At 44.4% G+C, this 23,141-nt stretch overlaps 5 protein-coding genes across 6 annotated transcripts; 3 read left to right on the top strand and 2 right to left on the bottom strand.

The window, feature by feature from the left end:
* The first annotated feature begins 3 nt into the window (after positions 1-3).
* Positions 4-4,111, top strand: LOC115118637 (TERF1-interacting nuclear factor 2-like). Of its 2 annotated transcripts, none has more exons than XM_065021387.1 (6): positions 4-364; positions 2,004-2,200; positions 3,299-3,397; positions 3,513-3,608; positions 3,739-3,849; positions 4,055-4,111. In XM_065021387.1, the coding sequence occupies exons 1-6, from the start codon at positions 331-333 to the stop codon at positions 4,061-4,063; spliced, it is 546 nt and encodes a 181-aa protein (XP_064877459.1). In that variant the 5' UTR covers positions 4-330; the 3' UTR covers positions 4,064-4,111. The 2 variants fall into 2 exon arrangements, with proteins under 2 accessions (XP_064877459.1, XP_064877460.1); XM_065021388.1 differs by having other exon boundaries at positions 4,058-4,111.
* A 105-nt stretch (positions 4,112-4,216) lies between these two features.
* Positions 4,217-8,112, top strand: LOC115119831 (zinc finger protein 25-like). Its single transcript, XM_065021389.1, has 3 exons — positions 4,217-5,313; positions 5,732-5,784; positions 5,932-8,112. The coding sequence occupies exons 1-3, from the start codon at positions 4,223-4,225 to the stop codon at positions 7,158-7,160; spliced, it is 2,373 nt and encodes a 790-aa protein (XP_064877461.1). The 5' UTR covers positions 4,217-4,222; the 3' UTR covers positions 7,161-8,112.
* A 488-nt stretch (positions 8,113-8,600) lies between these two features.
* apex1 (APEX nuclease (multifunctional DNA repair enzyme) 1) lies at positions 8,601-11,713 on the bottom strand. Its single transcript, XM_029630586.2, has 5 exons — positions 11,608-11,713; positions 11,065-11,202; positions 10,763-10,929; positions 10,078-10,270; positions 8,601-9,962 (listed from the first exon to the last, which is right to left on the bottom strand). Exons 2-5 carry the CDS (start codon positions 11,126-11,128, stop codon positions 9,448-9,450), a joined length of 939 nt encoding a protein of 312 aa, XP_029486446.1. The 5' UTR covers positions 11,129-11,202; positions 11,608-11,713; the 3' UTR covers positions 8,601-9,447.
* Positions 11,714-11,861: 148 nt separating this feature from the next.
* LOC115115082 (tRNA N6-adenosine threonylcarbamoyltransferase) lies at positions 11,862-15,706 on the top strand. Its single transcript, XM_065021391.1, has 12 exons — positions 11,862-11,963; positions 12,454-12,576; positions 12,681-12,800; positions 12,901-13,076; positions 13,228-13,323; positions 13,600-13,649; positions 13,744-13,822; positions 13,991-14,056; positions 14,236-14,326; positions 14,487-14,562; positions 14,720-14,818; positions 15,095-15,706. Exons 2-12 carry the CDS (start codon positions 12,459-12,461, stop codon positions 15,132-15,134), a joined length of 1,011 nt encoding a protein of 336 aa, XP_064877463.1. The 5' UTR covers positions 11,862-11,963; positions 12,454-12,458; the 3' UTR covers positions 15,135-15,706.
* A 704-nt stretch (positions 15,707-16,410) lies between these two features.
* On the bottom strand, positions 16,411-20,386 carry si:ch211-214j24.10 (uncharacterized protein LOC558894 homolog). Its single transcript, XM_065021390.1, is given in 5 exon segments — positions 16,411-17,137; positions 18,529-18,561; positions 18,690-19,160; positions 19,163-19,489; positions 20,238-20,386. Coding segments are annotated over 5 exon segments (897 nt in total). The 5' UTR covers positions 20,254-20,386; the 3' UTR covers positions 16,411-17,087.
* Positions 20,387-23,141: the final 2,755 nt, after the last annotated feature.

Raw genomic sequence — 23,141 nt, forward strand, 5'->3', positions numbered from 1 at the left:
CTTTGGGTAGCTTTGTGCAGAAGATCTGTTGGATGCTGGTTAAATCATTCCTAGGTGAACTATCCGATGCATTTCCGATGACTGGTCCTTTGTGACGCGCAGTAATTCCAGGATCACTTCCGGATTGCTTGTCGTTCGTGGCTACAAGCATGTTATTAACTGGTTTACAATTAGTAAAACATTCGTAGACAAAGCAAACGTAGTGTTCAAAACATTATTTGCTACAATCTGTAGCGTTCAGGAAGGAACCGATGCATTAAAACCCGTCGTCTAACGGGATCCTCCATCTAACGTTTGTAACAACAGTCAGCATTTGGCCCACGCGACAAAATGGACTCGGAATTTTCGGCAGCGGACAATGCAGGTAGGCTGTATCTAATAAATGACCATGCAAATATGCCAGCCGCAGCATATACTATTTGCTACTTGAGTTATTTTGGGGTATGTTCGGCAAGACACCATGTTCACAGCCTGTTTGCAGTCAAAAAATGAAGTCCACAGGACACAAGCAGTACTCGCGTATTTCTACAACAATCATGAACATTTGCTCCACTGAATATGCCCCAGTACACATAATTAAGATGCATAAGCTACATTCAATTACACAAGACTGTTGTGAAACGTTATTTAACCATTTCAGATAATGCACTAGCTATGTTGCAGATTGATTTTAAAATGGTTTACAATGTTCTTTTGAAATACTCTTTCCAAGCCAATGAAGGTACAACACATGACAAAGTTTGTGGACACCTGCTCCTCGAACATCTCATCAAACATACTCGTCAAACATTGAAAAGTCATGGGCATTAATATGGGGTTGGTACTCCTTTTGCTGCTATAACAACAGCGTCCACTAGATATCCTGTGAAGGCTTTCCACTAGATGTTGGAAAATTGCTGCGGGGACTGGCTTCCATTCGGCCACGAGCATTAGTGAGGTTGGGCACTGATGTTGGGCGATTAGGCCTGTCTCACAGTCGGCGTTCCAATTCGTCCCAGAGGTGTTCGTTGAGGTCAGGGCTCAGTGCAGGCTAGTCAAGTTCTTTACAGACCGATCTCGACAAACCATTTCTCTATGGATCTCACTATGTGCACGGGGGCATTGTCATGCTGAAACAGGAAAGGTCCTTCCCCAAACTTTTGCCACAAAGTTGAAAGGACAGAATCGTCTAGAATGTCATTGTATGCTGTAGTGTTAAGATGTCCCTTCACTGGAACTAAGGGGTCTAGGAAAAACAACCCCAGACTATTATTCCTCCTCCAACAAACTTTATAGTTGGCACTATGCATTCGGACAGGTAGTGTTCTCCTGGACTCCGCCAAACCCAGATTCGTTGTTGGACTACCATATGGTGAAGCGTGATTCATCATTCCAGAGAACGCTCCAGAGTCCAATGGCGGCAAGCGTTACACCACTCCAGCTGAAGCTTGGCTTTGCGCATGGTGACCTTAGGCTTGTGTGTGGCTGCTCGGCCATGGAAACCCATTTCACGAAGCTCCCGACAAACAGCTCTTGTGCTGACATTGCTTCCAGAGGCAGTTTGGAACTCTAGTGAGTGTTGCAACCGAGGACCGACAAATTGTACGAGCTATGCGCTTCAGCACTCAACGGTCTCGTTCTGTGAGCTTGTGTGGTCTACCACTTTGCGGCTGAGCTGTTGTTGCTCCTAGAGTTTCCACTTCACAATAACAGCCCTTACAGTTGACTGGGGCAGCTCTAGCAGGGCAGAAATTTGACGAACTGACTTGTTGGAATGTTGCCATCCTATGACGGTGCCACGTTGAAAGTCACTGAGCTCTTCAGTAAGGCTATTCTACTGAAAATGTTTGTCTATGAAGATTGCATGGCTGTGTGCTAGATTTTATACATCCATCAGCAACTGGTTTAGCTGAAATACCCAAATCCACTAATTTGAAGGGGTGTCCACATACTTTTGTATATACAGTGTATGCGTTTGACGTTCTGATTGCACCCTTATTATTCATTTTCCCATGCTGTTTTAGGTCTCCCTCTCCTCTCCCTCTGCCTCTTGGTTCCACCCATTCAGCTTATGTCCGCGTCCATATGGCAGGTGGTGCAACAGCGAGATGCCATGAATTATGCAATGCTGGCAGAGTTTGTCTCCCTGGTGACAGAGATGGTCCCTGAGTTGCTGATCTATAGGCACAGGGCCCAACTTATTTTGGGATTGCGAGCAAGGGTGAGTGTTACAACCCTAATGAGTGAGTGTAGAGGCATAGATAGAGCCCTTATGTATTCCTTTGAGAATCCGAGAGTGGAAGATGTAGTTTCGTGTAGGCACACTCGTTTCAAAACAGTCCTTTTTAGAATCCGAGAGTGGAAGATGTAGTTTCGTGTAGGCACACTCATTTCAAAACAGTCCTTTTAGAGTCCGAGAGTGGAAGATGTAGTTTTGTGTAGGCACACTCATTTCAAAACAGTCCTTTTAGAATCAGAGAGTGGAAGATGTAGTTTCGTGTAGGCACACGCATTTCAAAACAGTCCTTTTAGAGTCCGAGAGTGGAAGATGTAGTTTCGTGTAGGCACACGCATTTCAAAACAGTCCTTTTAGAGTCCGAGAGTGGAAGATGTAGTTTCAAAATTTCAAAACAGTCCTTTTAGAGTCCGAGAGTGGAAGATTTCCTTTTAGAATCCGAGAGTGGAAGATCTAGTTTCGTGTAGGCACACGCATTTCAAAACAGTCCTTTTACAAGTCAGAATGTTGAATAAACTTCATTTAGACAAACTTTACCTGTTGTCTGCTGACTTTTATCCTTATGTCGGAGGTAATCGGTGACAAAATATCCACAGGGAAGTGTTATTAGCCCGACTTTCAGTTCTCCGTATACCTTTTCAATACTGATGCATGGGACGTAAACACGTGCACAATATCTAAACACTGGCCAAGCGTGACCAAACGTTGACAACTTTTCATTTGTAGTATATCACATGCGCTTCCAGGTGATTGCGAAGGGGACATGCTTCAGTCGACAACGTTTGGTTACGTTCGGCTATTGTTTGCATATTGTGCATCATGTGCAATGCGTTAGGAGATAGAAAATACAAACCGTGGAAATGTTATCTTTATTTTCTACTGCCAAAAGGACAACAGCACGGACAACAGGTAAATTGAGTGTAAATGTCATTTTATTCAACATTCTGGCTTGTAGAGACTACTGCATATTTTTTAGGGCGACTTTTTCAGACTGAAAAGCCATGGGGTGACCATGGTAACAGTCTGACGTACTATAACTATATAACTAATGAATAACGGTGCATGGGGTATGTGTTATTGCAGCACATTCTGGAGTTGTGTCGCAGTGAGCATCCTGTAGAACCTCAGGTCATCTTAACCCAGCTGTACATGATTCAACCACTTACCCACTTCAGTAATGATGTAAGTTGATCGTCAATGAATACCTTCTTCCCGGATGAGTAGACTGGAGTGAAATGCACTGCTACAGATACACTGTATGTTGGACAAATGTGTCCTTATTTGATGTATCCTACAGGTAAGTGACACAGAGGTGGAGTCGTCAGAGACTCATTTTCTGGAGCTGGTCCAGACCCTGCTTAAAGACCCTGATGAGAGAGAGCATTTTTTCACAGTGAGACTTCACAGAACACATGTCCTCTTTGCATTGGATTTACAGGTCAATGAAGTAAAGTGTTTTGCATTACATTTACCTGTATATTAAATCATGTGGAGGGGTTTTCTTCCTCATCTGTGTCCCTCAGGAGATATTCCCAGTGGAGTATGGACCACAATATGACATCGAGCTGCAAACTCTACTGTGGGAGTTCCTGTCCAGATTGGTTCAACTTCTACCGACCCCTGACCTCGCACAGGTGAGGGAAAGAATACCTTCTATTCACACCTACTGTTTAATAATCATTGTGCTGTACCAGATTAATTAAACTGTGCAAGGAACCATGTGAAGTGTAGAATTCAGTAGATACATATCTATTATTTTATCTGTCCCCCAGACAATGGCATGGCTCGGTACTGCCCCCTCAGTCTTGGATGATTGTGCCCATGTTATATCTCATCCAGCAGATCTGAAGAGTCTTCTCCAGCACCATAAACGTCTTGGACATTTGGAGCAACATGGTGGGTGACACGTAGCAAATGTATCCGTGCAGTTTTAAAACTGAACATGGCATTCCTCCAAATGGATTGACTAATTGTAGCATCCTCTCTTTGAACAGTACCCCCTGCGCCATGGGCGACTGCATCCTGTCCTCTCTCTCCATCCCTCCACACAGTAGAACCATGATCAGCACTGAGCAGACCACCTGTGACAACCAGTCAGAACCCTTGGAGGAGTTTGTGGATGACTTCGAGGTGGAAATTGTAACTCTGACCGATTATGAAGAGGTTGAATTAGGTTTGAGTCAGGAGGAGGTGGAGGATGGGAAAGATGACGAAGCACAGACCATGGAGGACAAGGAAGAAGAGCCTAAAGAAATGCCCGCTGAAGACGTGGAGGAAGAGGAGAAAGTGATGGAGGACCATGAAGAGGGGGACTTGGAGAGCAACTCGCATCTAGAAGAAGCTGAGAATGACTCAGCATCCGCCCATCACCAAACATCCTCTGGGCCCCACATCTGCTCAGTCTGTGAGAAGAGCTTCAAGTTTGCCTCTGCACTAATAGCCCATCAGGTCATCCATACAGGAGAGCGCCCGTATGTGTGCCATCTGTGCGCACGGTGTTTCTCCTTCAGGCAGTCTCTGGACAGGCACAAACAGACACATAAGGATGGGCGCGTTTACGACTGTTTAATCTGTGGGGAGACCTTTCAGTCCTTGTCAGCCCGCACAGAGCACAAGAAGAGCCATATGGAGCAAGGCGCTTACCAGTGCTCACAGTGCCACAGGAAGTTCAACTGGGCGTCGGCCATGGTGAGACACCTGAAGGTTCACACAGAGGGCACTGAGGTCAAAACGCAGGAACTTACAAAAAGCCTGAAGTCTGAGAAAGAGGATATAGGGATTAAAGAGATTGTAGGAGAGGTGGCTATTGAACCCCCTGAAACAGACCCGGTGTTGGAGGATGGAGGGAAATCCTGTCACAATCCACAGGAAGGAGCGGGTCAGTCCACTTCATCTGAGCCTGCAGTGTTGGTGCCTGGACTTCTGGACAAGGTTGTAACACTTGTCAAGGTCCGTACCAGTGGTAGGAAAACGAAACCGACCTTGAAGGTGCAGATGGTGAACCTGCAGAAGCTCAAGGGAAAGGTTACCACCCCAAAGAGGAGGACGGATGGAAGCTTGATGAACCCCCAGGGTTTCACACAATTGCATTTTAAGAGGTAAAGTAGATCGATGCATACATTTTAAGGTTAAATAACAAGTTTGATATTTTAAGTGAAAAATAAGATGTAACTCAACTGTCTTCTCATGGCATTAATGCTCTAGGCGGGCAATTCCACGGTAACAGAGTGATACTGAGACTCTGATGTTTTTACTTTAAAATGTATGTCAAACAAAAAACGAAGTTTATTAACAGACAGCACAAACTGTCATTCTGTTACCAAACTACTGTTTTTCAAGTAAATGTATCCTTGTAAAATTCTCTGTGGAAATTGTTCAATGTTGTCCTTGTGCATAGTTGTATGGTTTGTTTAACTTTGCAATCATTGGTGTTTGTTTGACATTTTAAAGTGAAAAATGTGAGTCTGTGTCTCTCTGTGACCTTGGAATTGCCCTCTACCTGTTTATCTTCAACAGTGAGGAACACTCCTATGGTTCACCAGGGGTCTCAATAAAGGAAGGAGATACAGGTGCATTTATTACCTTATTAGTTTTGCAGAAGTGTGTAATTGTTTGGTCTGTTGAGTGGTTACCTACATACATTGATTAAACAATTGTTTGTATACTGCCATTATTGAATCCATCAGGTTTTCACTTCTACTTTGTTGGTCCTTCAGGGTGGTGTCCATTCGTCAACTCAGACGAGGCGTCCGTCCAGCAGCACATTGAGACGAACCACTCGGGGGAAGAGCAGGAAGATGCTCCGTCTGCTCCGCCCCAAACAGGCCAAGCGGGACACTATGATTGCCCAGACTGTAACAGCAGCTACAAGTTTCAGTCCTTACTGAAATACCATCGGCGCGTCCACACCGGCGAGCGCCCATACGTGTGCCCTCAGTGCGGACGCCGCTTCTCCTTCAAGCAGTCACTGGAGAGGCACGGACAGACACACAAGGATGGGCGCAAGCATGACTGTCTGATCTGTGGGCAGAACTTCAAGTCCTTGTCAGCGTACACAGAGCACAAGAAGAACCACATGGAGAACGGTGTGTATCGGTGTTCGGAATGCGACCGGCGGTTCTCCTGGAAGTCTGCACTGGTCAGACACCTCCGGACTCACACGGAGAACGCCACCGAGGCTGAGCTCTCTTACAAATGCCCAAGGTGTGACTTGGGATTCAGCAGTAGTACGTACCTTAACAGGCACCTGCTCACACACCAAGAGGAGAGGTTGCATGTCTGCAGCTGTGGCAAGAACTTTGCCTACAAGGCTGCTCTGACCGCACACCAGCGCACCCACCTGAAAGAGAGGCCACACCAGTGCAAGCAGTGTGGAAAGGGTTTCCTCTACAAGGGAGGGCTGGTAAGTCACATGAAGATCCACTCCGAAGAAATGCCTTTCATGTGCTCATTCTGTGGGAAGAGCTTCAAGAGGGAGAGGAACATGAAGAAACACGAACGCTGCCACACCAGGGAGAACGTGTTCAGCTGCTCGCAGTGCGACAAGACCTTTGTGTACAAGGCCACACTGACCAGGCACGAGCTAACCCACTCGGGGGAGAGACCGTTCCTGTGCTCCGATTGTGGCAAAGGGTTTTTCTCCCATGCGGAGCTTCTAAAGCATGAGCGCTTCCACACGGGCCACAAGCCGTTCCAGTGCTCCCACTGCGGGAAGCAGTTCACCCAGTCCTGCTACCTGACCATTCACCTGCGCTACCACACAGGGGTACGGCCTTACTCCTGCACCCATTGTGACAAGAGCTTTCTCAGCGCCAACCGTCTAAAGAGACACCTGAGAACCCACACAGGAGAGAAACCCTACCTGTGTTCTGAGTGTGGCAAAGGATTCAAACAGTCATATCACCTCAAGATGCACCAGCAGACTCATGCCACCAAGATTTACTGAGGCATGATTGTGTCTCTGTCCAGATTTCAGTCAAATGATTTGGTAGAATGTAATGGTGAGTTAGCTGTCGACTGTAGACAACCAGGAGTGTTAAAATATAAATACTGAATAATAATATAAATTCAATATGCAACAAATTCAAAGATTTTAGTGAGTTACAGTTCGTATAAAGAAATCATTCAATTGAAATAAATTCATTAGGCCCTAATCTATGGATTTCACATGACTGGGCAGGGTTGCAGCCATGGGTGGGCCTGGGAGGGCTTAGGACCCCCCACTGGGGAGCCAGGACCACCCACTGGGGAGCCAGGACCAGCCAATCAGAATGAGTTTATCCTCTCAAAAGGGCTTTATTACAGACAGAAATACTCCTCCGTTTCATCAGCTGTCTGGGTGGCTGGTCTCAAATGATCCCGCAGGTGAAGAAGCTGGATGTGGAGGTCCTGGGCTGGCGTGGTCTGCGGTTGTGAGACCGCTAACAGCTCTGCCAACAGCTCTGGTGGGCATTCCTGCAGTCAGCATACCAATTGCACGTTCCCTCAACTTGACGCCTCATCTGTGGCATTGTGTTGTGACAAAACTGCACATTTTAAAGTGGCCTTTTATGGTCCCCAGCACAAGGTGCACCTGTGATCTCCCGAGTGGCACAGCGGTCTAAGGCATTGCATCTCAGTGCTAGAGGCGTCATTACAGACCCTGATTCGATCCCAGGCTGTATCACAACCGGCCGTGATCGGGAGTCCCATAAGGTGGTGGACAATTGGGCCAGCGTCTTCTGGGTTAGGGGAGTTTGGCTATCATTGTAAAATAAGAATTTGGTCTTAACTGACTTGCCTAGTTAAATAATGATCATGCTGTTTAATCAGCTTCTTGATATGTCCCACCTGTCAGGTGGATGTTGCTCCCTAACATAGACGTAAACATTTTTGTGCATTAAAATTGAGAGAAATAAGCTTTTTGTGAGTATGAAACATACCTGGGATTTTTTATTTCAGCACATGATTACACATTTATATTTTTGTTCAGTATATTACTGGTAATTCCTAATCTAATGATTCATGAAATGCATTTGAATTCTTTCTGGCTTTCCTCAGCTGAAATACTGTCATTGTTGCTCATCAAGGCACATACAGCTCTTCTGTGAGCTGAATCACTCATGTGACACAACTTTGGCCTGGATTTAATCTGTAGAGCCCTGGCTGCAATTAATCCCGGACAAAATGTTGTTTTTGGTTGTTTATCACAATGTAGAAGTACTAAAAGAATTGTGCCTCGTGTCCGTCTGCTAAAATGCATTTTATATGTGTAGTACATTGTATTTTCATAGAGTTGTAGCTCAAATGAGTTTAATGAAGAGACTTCAATGAACAATACAAAAATTGTTACTGTCTTTTTAATGAAAACCTCAATTTAAAACCTAATAGAAAAAGGAAACTCAAGCATACTTAAAACTAAACTTTATTAGATGCATGGGTACATTTACCATCTATAAACTCAAGCTATGGTTTGGGATTTTTTTTTTTTTTTTTTACAAAACAGGCATGTCTTAAACTTTGCTCCGGACATTGGCAGTACGGGGTGAGATACCACTGACATTGGCAATAAGGGGTGAGATACCACTGACATTGGTCTCATATCAGCTCTGCAGAGGTTGAACCATTTGACAATCTTAATACTGGCCATCAATCAGGGTCTGAATGTTTGCATGCTAATAAATCTGTACCATGATTTAATTTATCAATATTCACTCAATGGTAATGACTTCATTACCATTATATATAATATTAATTAACAAAATAGGACTCACATTCCCTTCAAAGGAGCAATGTTTCAATGACAGACTAGCAGTTATTTAGCACCAACATCAGTTTGACATGTTTAAAGAACACAGTGCCTCAGAGGACTTGCAGGGATTATGCAGTTTGTTACCAGATGTCACTTAGGAGTGCATTGTGTGGGTGGGAAAGTAAAGCACAGTGTTGAATAGTCACTTCAAATGGGTGACAGGACAATTGTGACTATGGTAGTTTATACAATTTAAGATTTGAGGTTCACGTAAACTAATTTGAGAATCCCAGTTTCAGTAGAAAGGTGTTTCCAGGTTCTGATGTTTCACTCATGTTGAGTGCACACCGGCATACAGATTAGTTTCAGTAGTTGGGAATGACATGACTTCATCTGAGGTCCGCCACCTAGGTCACATTTAACATGACAAAACAATGCATGGCCACACTGCCAAAACTATTGAACTGGGAAACAATTGATCCAGCACTTTGGCCAGACTGATCTACACAACCATGTGTAGAGTGATGGGGCAATGGTCACTGCCCATAGCTTGGTTGCGGATCTTGCTATCACAAAGGCCTGGCAGTAGAGCAGAGGACAGCACGAAGTAGTCCAGACGCCAGCCTACGTTCTTAGAGCGAGAGTTCATCATGTAGGTCCAGAAGGTGTACGCGTTGGCCTGCTCGGGGTACAGCTCACGGAAGCTGTCGGTAAAGCCTGCAGCCAGCAGCTGATTGAAGCCCTCGCGCTCCTCTGCTGTGAAGCCTGCGTTTTTTTTATTGCCTTTGGAGTTCTTCAGGTCGATCTCCTCGTGGGCCACGTTCAGATCGCCACACAGCACCAGGGGCTTGCGCTTGTCCAGGTCGCTCAGGTAGGCCTTGAACTCCACGTCCCAGGTCTTGCGATAGTCCAGGCGCACCAGGCCTCGGCCAGAGTTGGGCACGTAGGCGGTGACCAGGAAGAAAGTGGGGAACTCAGCAGTGATAACACGGCCCTCCTTATCATGCTCCTCTTTACCTGCAGACAGATTGGGGATAGGCAGGTTAACTAGGACACCTGGAGAGAACAGTCAATAGGTAAAGATAAGACACTCACAGCCAACTAGAGTAACCAGGATCAGCCATTCACTCACCTATGCCATAGGTAACTTTGAGGGGCTCAGTCTTGCACAGCATAGCTACCCCGCTATAGCCCTCCTTCTCATCGGAGCCAGCCCAGTACTTGTGGGGGAACTCAGGCATGGAGGTGATTTCATCAGGAAGGGACTTCTCAGCGCACTTCGTCTCCTGCAGGCACAGCACATCTGGGGCCTCGTCACGCACCCACTGGGCAAGAGAGAGGGAAAATAACCAGTCAGATCCTTCACATTGCACTGCCATTTATCAGTGTTTAAAAGGTGCAGCCACTGTGCAGATTAATGAACCAGACAATAGTATTTAACAGAAGTTCACAGACACTCAACGTTTAAATCTCATGCATTGCATAACTATAGTGTGTGGACTTATTTCACATGTGTAGTTAACAATTCTATGCACTATAGCTCAACTAACCAGTGCCTCTGCACATTGACTCTACCAGTACCCCTGTATATAGTCTCGCTATTGTTTTACTGCTGCTCTTTAACTACTTGTTAGTTTTATTTATTATTCTTATTCATATTTTTAAAACTGCATTGTTGGTAAGGGGCTTGTAAGTAAGCATTTCACTGTAAGGTCTATACCTGTGATATTCGGCGCACGTGACAAATACAATTTGATTTGATTTATAGCTCAATGCCAAGTCGTAATGCAGCTTTGGACTGTGGTTCCCAAACTCACATCAAGGCCCTTCTTCTTGACCCAAGCTCTGAGCCCATCCACATTCCAGGAGGTGATCTTCATGTTAGCAGCACGGCCATCTTTGCTGTTCATCTTATCAGGAGGGTCACTGTACAGAATGGGGGCCTCTGGTTCCTTGACCTTCTTTCCTTTCTTGGCAGCGGGAGCTGTAAGGTGACAGAGAAAACAGGAGGGGTAATTGAGACTGGTGTAACAGTATTTTTTTGTATTCTGTTCTGCTTCAGACATAATGTAAGTGTAAGATACATATCGCAAAAAACAGGACACATCAATTGTCTCACCTGTGCCGTTGTCATGGTCACCATCTCCAGCATCCTGCTCATTTTTCTTCGCTCTTTTCGACATACTTTCACTCGTTCTTATCCCACACACGCCCCGAAGACACACAACACGCACACACGAGTACACACGCGTCGCCGCTGGGAAAAGAAAAACAGATGATCTAGTCATTAGCTTAATTTATAGCAGCCACTTTAGCAAATACAATAGCGACACTTAGCTCATCAGCTACTGCCACAATAGCTACTAGTTTGTACGCCAGATATGTGATAAAGATGTTTACATTACAGTATCACATATCCATTTAACAATTCTGTAACTACTGCAAAAACAGGCGAATCTTTGATAATAAGCTAGTTAGCTAGAACATATACATAACTTTATGTGCGGCCTATGGCTCAATCCATGTCGAATGAAGATCGAGTCTGAATAAATGGGCAAAATGTGAACGAGCAATCTGGCAGAAAATGAATGCAACTACTGCTGCTACTACTACTTCTTTGCAAATTAAGAATTGAACTAGAGAGAACCCAAAGTATTCTTACTTTGCGTTTTCACAACAAAGGATTCAACCGTGTCACAGTCGCAGTCACTCCTCCAAAACAAAGCAGTGGGGTTTGATGAACATGGTCACACACGCGCATGTGGTGTAGGCTGCCCTATATTATGCCTGATGTGATTTTACCCTGAATCCGTGAACGCACCAGGTATCAGCTTTTTATGCATGTTATGTATTTGTTTACGTCAAACATTAAATGTCTACAATTAGCTTCCAATTGTTTTGGTTAATACAATACATTGAAAGATACAATTCTGTAAGGAAATCAGCAAACGACCCCTTGTTATGGGTCCTCACTGCCTAGAGAACTGTCTGAAACCCGAAATACTCAGCAACTGGAAGGTTCGTATTAAACTTTTTGCTTTCTCATCTGAAATTATGTTTTTCATTTAAAACACGTGAAATTGGCTCTTAATGTGCCTTTGTTTTTGGCATTTGAACTGAATAATTGATTGTAGATCTAGATCGCCACCTGGTGTGCAACCCGAGTGTTAGCTAACTAATCATGCTTCTAATAGTTTTAACCAAACATGACACTGTTTTTGGTATCTATATTCTAGTGCTTATGTTCTACTTTTCGTATTGCTTTTGAAGAATAAATAAAATAACACTTGTACTTTTTAGTCGTTGACATTGCACTGTTTATTCTTGTATGAACTGATGTATGCAACTGTTTCTGGTATTTGTAGCAATGCCATCGCACTCTGAACATTTTTTTTTCAGATGCACACAAGACCAATAGCTATGACATTATTTCAATGTGCTCAAGTTTGTATTTTATTCAACAACAAAAAAATTCATTATAATTCTCCATCTCCCTCAAACTCTCTAGCTGACATGACTGTAGTGATTGGATTTGAGGGTAGTGCCAACAAGATTGGTGTGGGCATTGTGAGGGATGGGGAAGTACTCTCAAACCCCAGACGCACCTACATTACACCCCTGGTCAAGGCAAGTTGGTTGAATTCAAAGTAGACTCAAATGACAACTGAAGGCTTGCGTTTGTCCTAATGCTCATGTGTGTAGTTGCAGTAACAGACTAACTCTCCATCCCACTAGGGTTCCTGCCTAGTGAGACAGCCAGACATCACCGCAGTGTCATCCTAACAGTTCTGAAGGAGGCGCTGGAGGAGGCAGGGCTGAAGCCTGCTGACGTTGATTGCGTGGCATACACAAAGGGTCAGGAACTCCTATGTCACTGATTCCTATAAAGCTGAAATGGCCTTTCCTGACCTGTAGTACCATTCAGTTTTCACCAACATGATATTATTTACCCCAGGACCAGGGATGGGTGCCCCCTTGGTGACAGTGGCTCTGGTGGCGCGCACAGTGGCCCAGCTGTGGGGGAAGCCTCTCCTGGGTGTCAACCACTGTATTGGCCACATTGAGATGGGCCGCCTCATCACTCAAGCCGATAACCCCACTGTGCTCTATGTCAGTGGGGGTAACACACAGGTCAGTCACCCATACATATATACTAAGACAGACTTGGGATGTCCCGCACAACTTGAGAGTTCTTAGGGTTTTCCCTTAGTTAGCACTCATACCTGTCTCAACTGAGGTTTCTGGGTTTAGTTGTGCTCTAATGCAATGTTTCCTCATGAAGGTGATTGCATACTCTGAGCGGCGCTACAGGATATTTGGTGAGACCATCGACATTGCAGTGGGAAACTGCCTGGACAGGTTTGCCCGGGTGATAAAGGTGAGTTCTGCATGGCTCTTCAGGGGACTCAACTGAAACAAACCTGATTAAGTAATGCTCCTATAAAGGCTACATGCTGAAACATGTAGTCCATTTCCATCGTCTTACAAGAGTTGCTGAATATCATTTTCAATTTGCTCCTCTTTTCATGCATCTTGTTTTTAAAGCGAGATAGCAACATCCTTTTTTCTCCTCTTTAAGATTTATTGTGGACTCGGACTATACCTTGTATAAATTGTTTTACCATTCTCATGAATCAAAATGGTTTGTACTCAGATTTCCAATGATCCCAGCCCTGGGTACAACATTGAGCAGATGGCCAAGAAGTGAGTACATGTGTTTTCTTTGGAATTGCAGTCGGCCAGTAGATGTTTTTATATGTATATATTTACACCATTGATTTCCTGTTTGTTTTGTCAGAGGTACACAGTATGTGGAGCTTCCATACACGGTGAAGGGGATGGACGTGTCATTCTCTGGGATTCTATCCTATATCGAGGTAAGATGCAGAGCCTTTAAGTGGGAATTAAGTTCTGCATTGAGTTGCATTGCATTGGGTTGCATAGCATTGTCGGGGAGAGACAGGGTTTTTGTGATAGTTAGATGGACTGTGGTTATAATAAGGGGGGCATGTTTGATGTGTTCATATTTGTCCCTTTTCTTTCAGGAAGCAGCTGGGAAGATGTTGAAATGTAATCAGTGTACAGCAGAAGACCTGTGCTTCTCCCTACAGGTCAGAACAAAAGCAATAAACTGCCCCAGTGCATTGTTGTTAGCCTGTTTCCTGCATCGGCACGGCAACACCCTTCCCTTTCAGAATGATGGCAGCTACATGGTGGCATCACTCACAGTCTGAGAGGTGTCAGAGCACACCACTGTGTAATGATCCTTCACTACTTGTGTGTCCTGTAGGAGACCCTGTTTTCCATGCTGGTGGAGATCACAGAGAGGGCCATGGCTCACTGCAGCTCCCAGGAAGTGCTCATCGTTGGAGGCGTTGGCTGTAAGTCAATTGTACTTCATTGTGGGAGTTGTGGGCTTTCCAATGTAATTCATTAAAACACATAAGATGTAATATCATGTAAATCTGTCTGATCTCATTATGGACAGGCACAACTCAAACACAACCCTTCAGGAATGCTGATGATGGTTTTGCTCTGTAGGCAATTTGCGTCTGCAGGAGATGATGGGAGTCATGTGCAAGGAGAGGGGTGCAAAGCTCTTTGCTACAGATGAGAGGTAAGGTTCTACATACTATGTTTTCAATACAAGGGATCTGACAAGTGTATCTAAGACATTCAATGCTTAAGGCTTAAGTTGATGCTAATTTCACAATGTACTTTAACTTTGTACATCCTGTTATTAAAATGTGATATTCTGTTTCGTTGTGTCACAGCTTTTGTATCGATAATGGAGCAATGATTGCACAGGCTGGCTGGGAGATGTTCCGATCTGGTCAGACAACTGAGCTGTCAGACTCATGGATCACTCAAAGGTAATTCCACTATACCTGCAACTCAAATGATTCCCTTTCATTGTATTCTATTATACAGTACACTGATTTATCATATTTATATTGTACCGTACAATGATTCCCTTTCATTCTATTGTACAGTGATTACTTTTACATAAACATTTTAGCTAAAATGTTACAGGAAGTTCTTCGTCTATTTTACAAAAGTGTATTGAAATGTTAACTGGATATTTTTTGACAACAGGTCTACCATATTGTGCTGTCATCCAGTGACAAGAGAAACATTGTTGTTGGCAGGTACAGAACAGATGAAGTGGAGGTGACCTGGAGAGATTGACAGCTCACTACCCAACAGGATGCAACTTGCACCCACCTTCCCTTTACCTGGATTGTATGTGTTGTGTCATGATGGAGGGAAAGAATGTAGAAATATTCTATGCCTCACTTCTATCGTTCTGAACTCCTCAACACAACAGTTTTTAGCCACCCTCATTAGTATTTTAGGCCTAGATTAAATCTGGACTGCAGAAAATCTGCGCTATAGTGCGATTGAAATGTAAAGGCAATGTTCCCGCATTTGGAGAAAACACCTTTATCTTTTGATATTTTTTGGCTTTCTCTAGTGCTGGATTCAATCTGTATCGCAGAAGATCCGCATTAAAATAAGTCATTTCTGATTGAGCCAACATATGCAGCGTTTACCGTGAATGAAGTCTCTGCGAATGCAGGAACTATGCCTTTAAATTTCAATATAATGCAGATCTTCCGCGATACGGATTTAATCCAGCCCCTAGTCCACAATATAGCCACGTTTATACCTGGTGTTAAAGTGTCCTGATCTTGTCAACATTCTGATTGTGCAAATATATTTTTTAACAAGTGTATACGATTAAAAGAAGTACCTCCGGAGATAGTCAGTGATGCGTTGTAATGTAGGTAGATTTCTTACAACTGTAAACAGATCTGGATTATCAAACCATTTAAATCATTCCTTCTAAAATCATTGACAGGTGGCAATATTGGCTTAACATTAAATAAAAATTTGCTTTACACTGAAAGCTGAAATGTACCTTTTCGAGGATGGGGATCAGCAAGATTAGAACCTGCGATCTTATGGTCCCTAGCCCAGTGCATTGCACCAGCAGAGGTGAGGGCACTATGCCTTTTCCACACATTTTAAGCTGTTCAGGCAGAAAGGTAGGTAAATTTGGAACTCAAGACCGAACAGATTTCCCCCTCCCCCTCCTGTAACTCCGCCCACTGAGCATTTATCCAATCAAGTCGTCCAAGAATCACAATCACTTATTTTTGGCCTTTATTCAGTCCGTATAGCAGTAGGTCAGCGCCATAGAAATTGAAAGGCAATGTTCTTGCGTTAGCAGCACTGCATTCACGGTAAACACTGCATGTCGGCTAAATTGGAAATAACTTTTACATTTCAATCGTGCTGAACTTCAGCGACAAGGATAGTCAAGCCCTCAGTTTACTTTAAAAAAAGGTAAAAACATTTTAAACTTGTCCATATTAAAGCAAATGTTGTGGGTTTTATGTATCATATGTAAAAATGATAAAACAATTAAGTATGAGCATTACCAGTAAGACCATGGGGCATGTCAAGTTCATTCAATTTTATTATGCAATACTGTTCACTTATCCTCCAGTGTATTTTTTATACATTTCAAATCATAAAACTGAGCTAGTGTGATCATGAGTAATCATATGGATTCATGAGTAACATTCACCCAATCAGGGTACAAAATAAAACAGCATTAGGATCAGACAGGGAAGGGTGCCTTCTTATTGTGCTGTCTGCACCCCTGTAAACTGGAGACATGATTACACATCTGTCCCGTGTAAAATACGGTCAAATGAAGCAGGTATAACACATTTTCAAATTTGTGAAAAAAATAAACACCTGGTAGGGTAGGAGTACCAAGGATTGGTCACAACAGATTAGAAAGTGCTTGACGGATCCCTTACAACAGAGGACAAAACAGAAAATGTCTGATAAAACTGCAGTTCCTCACAATAAAATGACAGCTCTTAAGATTGTTAAAAAAAAGACCAGCTCAACACGACATTAAAACGAATCATTTTGAGCCGATAGGAACTCCAGGTCCAATTCATTAAGGCAGGCCTTTGAAGGCGTTAGAAAAGTCCCTAGTTGTGGATCTCATCAAGGAGTTAGTCCAAAGTGTCTCAGTGTGGCTTTGTGTAAAGACATCGACCTGAGTGCGTGTGGGGGTGTGTGTGTGGGGGTGTGTGTTGTGGCAGACAGGTCCATGAGTCACTAGGCTGGCTGGTCCAGGGAGTTCTTATACCAAACTACCTTATTGGGATCTGAAACAGAAAGTAAGACAGCATTTAGTGACAGGCAGCATGTCAAACCTCTCATACAATCTAGCCCTTGGGGGCTGCAGCAAGGACTTCAAACGGGAAACCCACTAGATAAAAAAACATCTCAAGTTGTATCCTTCTTTAGACCCATTAGGGTACATGATGCAAATGTTTTTGCAGACAAGATGCAGCAAGTTTAAATGAGGTCACTAGTAGGATCTCCCCTAGATCCAATACAATTTGCCTACTGGTCATGCTGAATAACCACAAACACTTAGAGCATGCAAATAGCCTAGTGAAAATTGTGTTCAGTAGCGCTTTCAACACCATCTACTTATTGAGAAGCTGGTAAACTGTAGTCAGGTGAGATTTAACCCTGCCATCTCTTCATCTAGAAAGGTTAACAAGGGAGCCCTGTAAGGTTGCGTACAATTGCCAAGCCTCTGGCCCAGCCCATGGATTCTTTAAATATGCGGACGACACTCCACTGGTGGGATTACTTAAAATCATATCAAGCCTCACCTGAAGGTCTCGACAGAGAAACATCCAAATTCATCCAGTGATGCCAAGACAACTTCCTTAAAAAATAAACATTAAGAAAATGGAGATGGCAATTGATTTAAAAAATATGACCACCCCCCCAAGAGCAACGGGGAATGACCACCCCCCCAAGAGCAACGGGGAAATCAGTTGATAATGATAACATAAGTACCTTGGAATTGAGAGACAACGTGAAATTCAATGACTGTGCCCTCACAAAGAGATAGTTCTTCACTGCACGTATTCTTCTACGCATTTAAACCAAAGATTTTTATAACTAAACCAAGAGACCACATCCCGTTGTTTCAAGTTGGAACAAATGAGTCAATAGTCCAGGTGGATCCTTCACATTTATATATCGGTCTCATCGTTCCATCTGTATTTAAACCGTCTTGTATTATTGGGTGTTATTACATATTATGGTGGGATAATAAAATATATCAACGTTTAACAAATCGAACCATTAAAGAGACCATTTAATTTTTAAGTAACGTTTGTTAGTTTTTCCCCCCAACCTCGAAAGTAATGTCAAGATGAAACCATGTCCCACGACAGTGGTTGTGTGTATCCAGCTATATGCCACAACTCCAAATGAATGGAAAAGATGAGCACCGTTTCATTTCCTGACCGTATTTTCTATTCATTTGGGGTGGAGGTATACAGCTAAACTGAATTTACACCACTGATGTTGTGGGATGTGATTTTCTCTTGACATTAGACTACTTTAGAGGTCTGAAAACATCTTAAAATCCTTTAAAAGTATGAGCCCTGCTTCAGAGATTCTAATGCCCAATGTGGAGAATGGAGAATCCGGTCCAAATTCTAATAATGGACCTTCCTGATGAACATCTCACCTTCTTTCTGTTTGTTGCAGGTGACATTCCATTCTAAAAATGAACAAGGTATAGTTAGGATTCATAATATGATGCATACAACTTTATGACAGATGCCACAGAAAAATAACATTTATAATACATTAATGTATTATTGAGGTCTTAACCACGTCAGCCCTTACCTATTGTGTGATAGTGCAGAGCCTCCTTTAGATGGTGACAGGTGAGAAGCAGCTTCCCATTGATCTTTGCTTCCTCTTCTCTGTACTGGTCAATGGAGATTGAGGTAGTGACAGGAACTGGGATTTCACCACTGGCCTGGACTATGTGCTGCCTCTCTTGTGTTGGGTTGGTGGTTTCACCTCCAAATGTGAGCTGAGGTGCTGCTATGGGGGCAGGAGAGGGAACTGAACCCTCTGTGGCTTGGAGGACCTCACTGATGAAACTAAGTCCCCACTGGTTCTGCAGCAGGACACCGATAGCTGGGCGGCCCTCCTCCTCCAGCACTCCACCCACCGCCCCTGACTTCACTTTCGAGGCATAGCTGATGGTTGGCTGCAGCTTGGCAGGGCTGTCCTGCACTGGAAAAGCAGGTGGGTGCTTGAGTAGAGACAGGCTGTCCTCCACCCACCTCTCCTTCTGGCTCTGCTTCGGGGCCTATCTGCTACACGCCCTGCCCCCCTGGGCCCCTCTCTGCGAGGGCCACGGCCTTTGTGCTGGCCTCTACGATCTCTGTCTCTACGGTAAGTGAAGGCATGTACATGGGTGGGTCCGTTCAGGTTGCCCTCGAGGGCCTGGGGTGATGCTTGGCAGGGCTGCTGGTCAACCCCAGTTGGGCAGCCTCCACCTCCTCCACCACAGTTGCCAGACCCAGGTGATAGGCGGCGGTTGCCAATATGAGCCTCTGGGTTGGTGGAGGACACAAGGCCAGCAGGATCACACAGGGTGTCAGACTCGCACACTGTGTTGGCCTCCCATGTACCTAAAGTTAGATATAAGGCAAAGGAAGATCGTTAGAATCCCCTAATAATTTAATATTAAAAAATGGAACAGTTTAAACTACACATTTATGTTATGGTTTATTGGTGAAATTATGAACTAGCTAACTAGCAAAGTACCCATCTTAACTTGTTAGGTTTTGTTGGGGCTTTAGGTTAACTGGCTAGCTAACGTTAGCTAGCCACATAGCTACGCAGAGCTAGAATGCACGCCACGTCCGGCCTAGCTAGCTACCGATTAAGCTGAATTCGGAAAAAAAAATCCAGTGGCAAATGTTATAATGACACTTAAATTACTTTACAACCATGTTATGCAAGTTGTATGTCATATGAGCAAAAAGCTATGTAACTAACGTTATAACCTTATCGAACTGCCTTGCCAACCAACCACTTGCTAACTAGCTAGCTAGTCTGCTAAGAAACAGAAAAGCAACGTGTATGTAACGTTAACAGTAGCCAACGTCAGCTAACCTGAAACGTAATTTATTTAAAATAGTAACTTTTAACTAAGCAGGAGATACTATAATACGGCCATACCGTTAGTCTTCAAGTATGCATTGGAACAATAAACAATTTCCTGGCTAGCTAGCTAACATTACGTTAGAGAAGTTTCATAACACCCCGGCTCCAACACACCGTACAGGGAGTGTTCATTTCAGAACGTTTTACTAGGTTGGCAAAGTAGAAAGTCACAAAGTAATGTGCTAATAGCTACCGGTACCCAAAACTCACCTGTTTTGATATGCATATCTTTTTGTTTAAATGTATTTCTTCTGGAATTAAACCGTTACTAAAAGTTTGTTTACAGCGGTTGTCTTGATTGTGGCCACACGGAAACTGTCGGAGGTGGAAATGACCGTCACCGTTCAACCTTGCCGGATATTGAAGCGCGAATGGAGGGATATTAATCAAATAGTTTTCCCGCCCACAAACCCTTTGCAGAAAGGGAAAAATAACTTTGTCTTAGTGATGAATAATATTAATAGAATCCATTTTGTCTGAATCATGTGCCTGGATTTACCAATAACTTATATAATCCAATTTCTGATATCTGAAATAATATTTATTTAACACACAATGTATTTCTTTCCTTTAGCTCCTTTCCCTCTTCAGAGGCCTCTCACCTCTCTGCCTATCCATCCTACTCTCAAGATGTTTCTCAGGCACCTCTTTCTCCCCGCTCCTCCAGTCACAGCTGCTCTCTGATGGATGAGAGTCATTCCAGTTGCTGTGCTTTTGCCTAGAAAAAAGCAGCAACTGGTTTCCTCTCTGTCTAGCTCTTCTACTCCTACCAACTCCACCCCTCTCTGTCTCTCCATTCCATTGCTCCCTGCCATTTCCCCCCTGGTCTCGCCATGTCTGGCCCACTCTGTCCTTCTCCTCTCTGTCTTTCTCCTTGTGGACTCTTTTCTCCTTTCTCCAGAAGCCTGCAACATCACCCAACACACCCGGACTTCTGTGTTTCTGTGCCTGGCACCCAGGGAAGTTGACTTGTCTTCCACCCTCAAGCATTTCACCCTTTGAATTGATCTCCTCTTGAAGTCCTTCCGTTCTCTTGTATGGAAGGCTATGTTGTTGCTTTCCTTTGCCCTTCAATGGAGTCTGGGAGTCTGTCATAGGCCTAGCATTGCCTTGGTTCTCCAGAACCATGATGGACATTTCATCACAGGAGGTACAGATTTTTGTAACCTCTACCTCCACTTCCTTTCTTTTACCAATCTCTCTCATTTTCACATATCCATCACTGTTTCGTATCTCCTCACTGTCTCTGGCCTTCTGATGCTCTAACTTTCTTCCTGTAGGACCTTCCTCTCCATCTATGACCTCTGAAAGTAAAACAAAAAAAATCAGTTCACTCATAATTCACAAATAGGACAAACATTTATATCAACATCAGTTATGTTGGCCGGTGACTTTAATGCAGGGAGACTTAAATCAGTTTTACCGAAGTTCTATCAGCATGTTAAATGTGCAACCAGAGGGAAAACAATTCTAGACCACCTTTACTCCACACACAGAGACGTGTACAAAGCTCTCCCTCGCCCGCCATTTGACAAATCTGACCAGAACTCTATCCTCCTGATTCCTGCTTACAAGCAAAAATTAAAGCAGGAAGCACCAGTGACTCTGTCTATAAAACAGTGGTCAGATGAAGCAGATGCTAAACTACAGGACAGTTCTGCTGGCAGAGACTGGAATATGTTCCGGGATTCTTCCAATGGCATTGAAGAGTACACCACAACAGTTACTGGCTTTATCAATAAGTGCATCGAGGACGTCATCCCCACAGTACATACCCCAACCAGAAACCATGGATTACAGGCAACATTCGCACCGAGCTAAAGGGCAGAGCTGCCGCTTTCAAGGAGCGGGACTCTAACCCAGAAGCTTATAAGAAATCCCGCTATGACCTCCGACGAACCATCAAACAGCCTAAGCGTCAATACAGGACTAAGATCTAATCGTACTACACCGGCTCCGACGCTTGTTGGATGTGGCAGGGCTTGCAAACTATTACAGACGACAAAGGGAAGCACAACGAGAGCTGCCCAGTGACACAAGCCTACCAGACGAGCTAAATAACTTCTATGCTCACTTCGAGGCAAGTAACACTGACTGTGTGGTCACGCTCTCTGCAACCAATGTGAGTAAGACCTTTAAACAGGTCAACATTCACAAGGCCGGGCCTCCCGGGTGGCGCAGTGGTTAAGGGCGCTGTACTGCAGCGCCAGCTGTGCCATCAGAGTCCCTGGGTTCGCACCCAGGCTCTGTCGTAACCGGCAGCGACCGGGAGCTCCGTGGGGCGACGCACAATTGGCTTAGCGTCGTCCGGATTAGGGAGGGCTTGGCCGGTAGGGATGTCCTTGTCTCATCGCGCACCAGCGACTCCTGTGGCGGGCCGGGCGCAGTGCACGCTAAGCAAGGTTGCCAGGTGCACGGTGTACCCTCCAACACATTGGTGCGGCTGGCTTCCGGGTTGGATGCGCGCTGTGTTAAGAAGCAGTGCGGCTTGGTTGGGTTGTGTATCGGAGGACGCATGACTTTCAACCTTCGTCTCTCCCGAGCCCGTACGGGAGTTGTAGCGATGAGACAAGATAGTAGCTACTACAACAATTGGATACGAAATTGGGGAGAAAAAGCCAACAAACTAACATGTTTCAAGCACATCAAGACAGTCGTGAAGATGACACATCACCGACAAACTAACATGGTTCAAGCACATCAAGACAGTCGTGAAGAGGACACGACAAAACCTATTCCCCCTCAGGAGACTGAAAAGATTTGGCATGGGTCCTCAGATCCTCAAAAGGTTTTACAGCTGCACCATCAAGAGCATCCTGACGGGTTGCATCACTGCCTGGTATGGCAACTGCTCGGCCTCCGACCGCAAGGCACTACAGAGGGTAGTGCGTATGGCCCAGTACATCACCGTGGCCAAGCTTCCTGCCATCCAGGACCTCTATATCAGGCGGTGTCAGAGGAAGGCCCTAAAAATTGCCATCCTAGTCATAGACTGTTCTCTCTGCTACCGCACGGCAAGCGGTACCGGAGCGACATGTCTAGGTCCAAGAGGCTTCTAAACAGCTCTTACCCCAAGCCATAAGACTCCTGAACAGCTAATCAAATGGCTACCCA

This window comes from Oncorhynchus nerka, linkage group LG8 (genome assembly GCF_034236695.1).
Source record: "Oncorhynchus nerka isolate Pitt River linkage group LG8, Oner_Uvic_2.0, whole genome shotgun sequence".
Taxonomy (NCBI): domain Eukaryota; kingdom Metazoa; phylum Chordata; class Actinopteri; order Salmoniformes; family Salmonidae; genus Oncorhynchus; species Oncorhynchus nerka.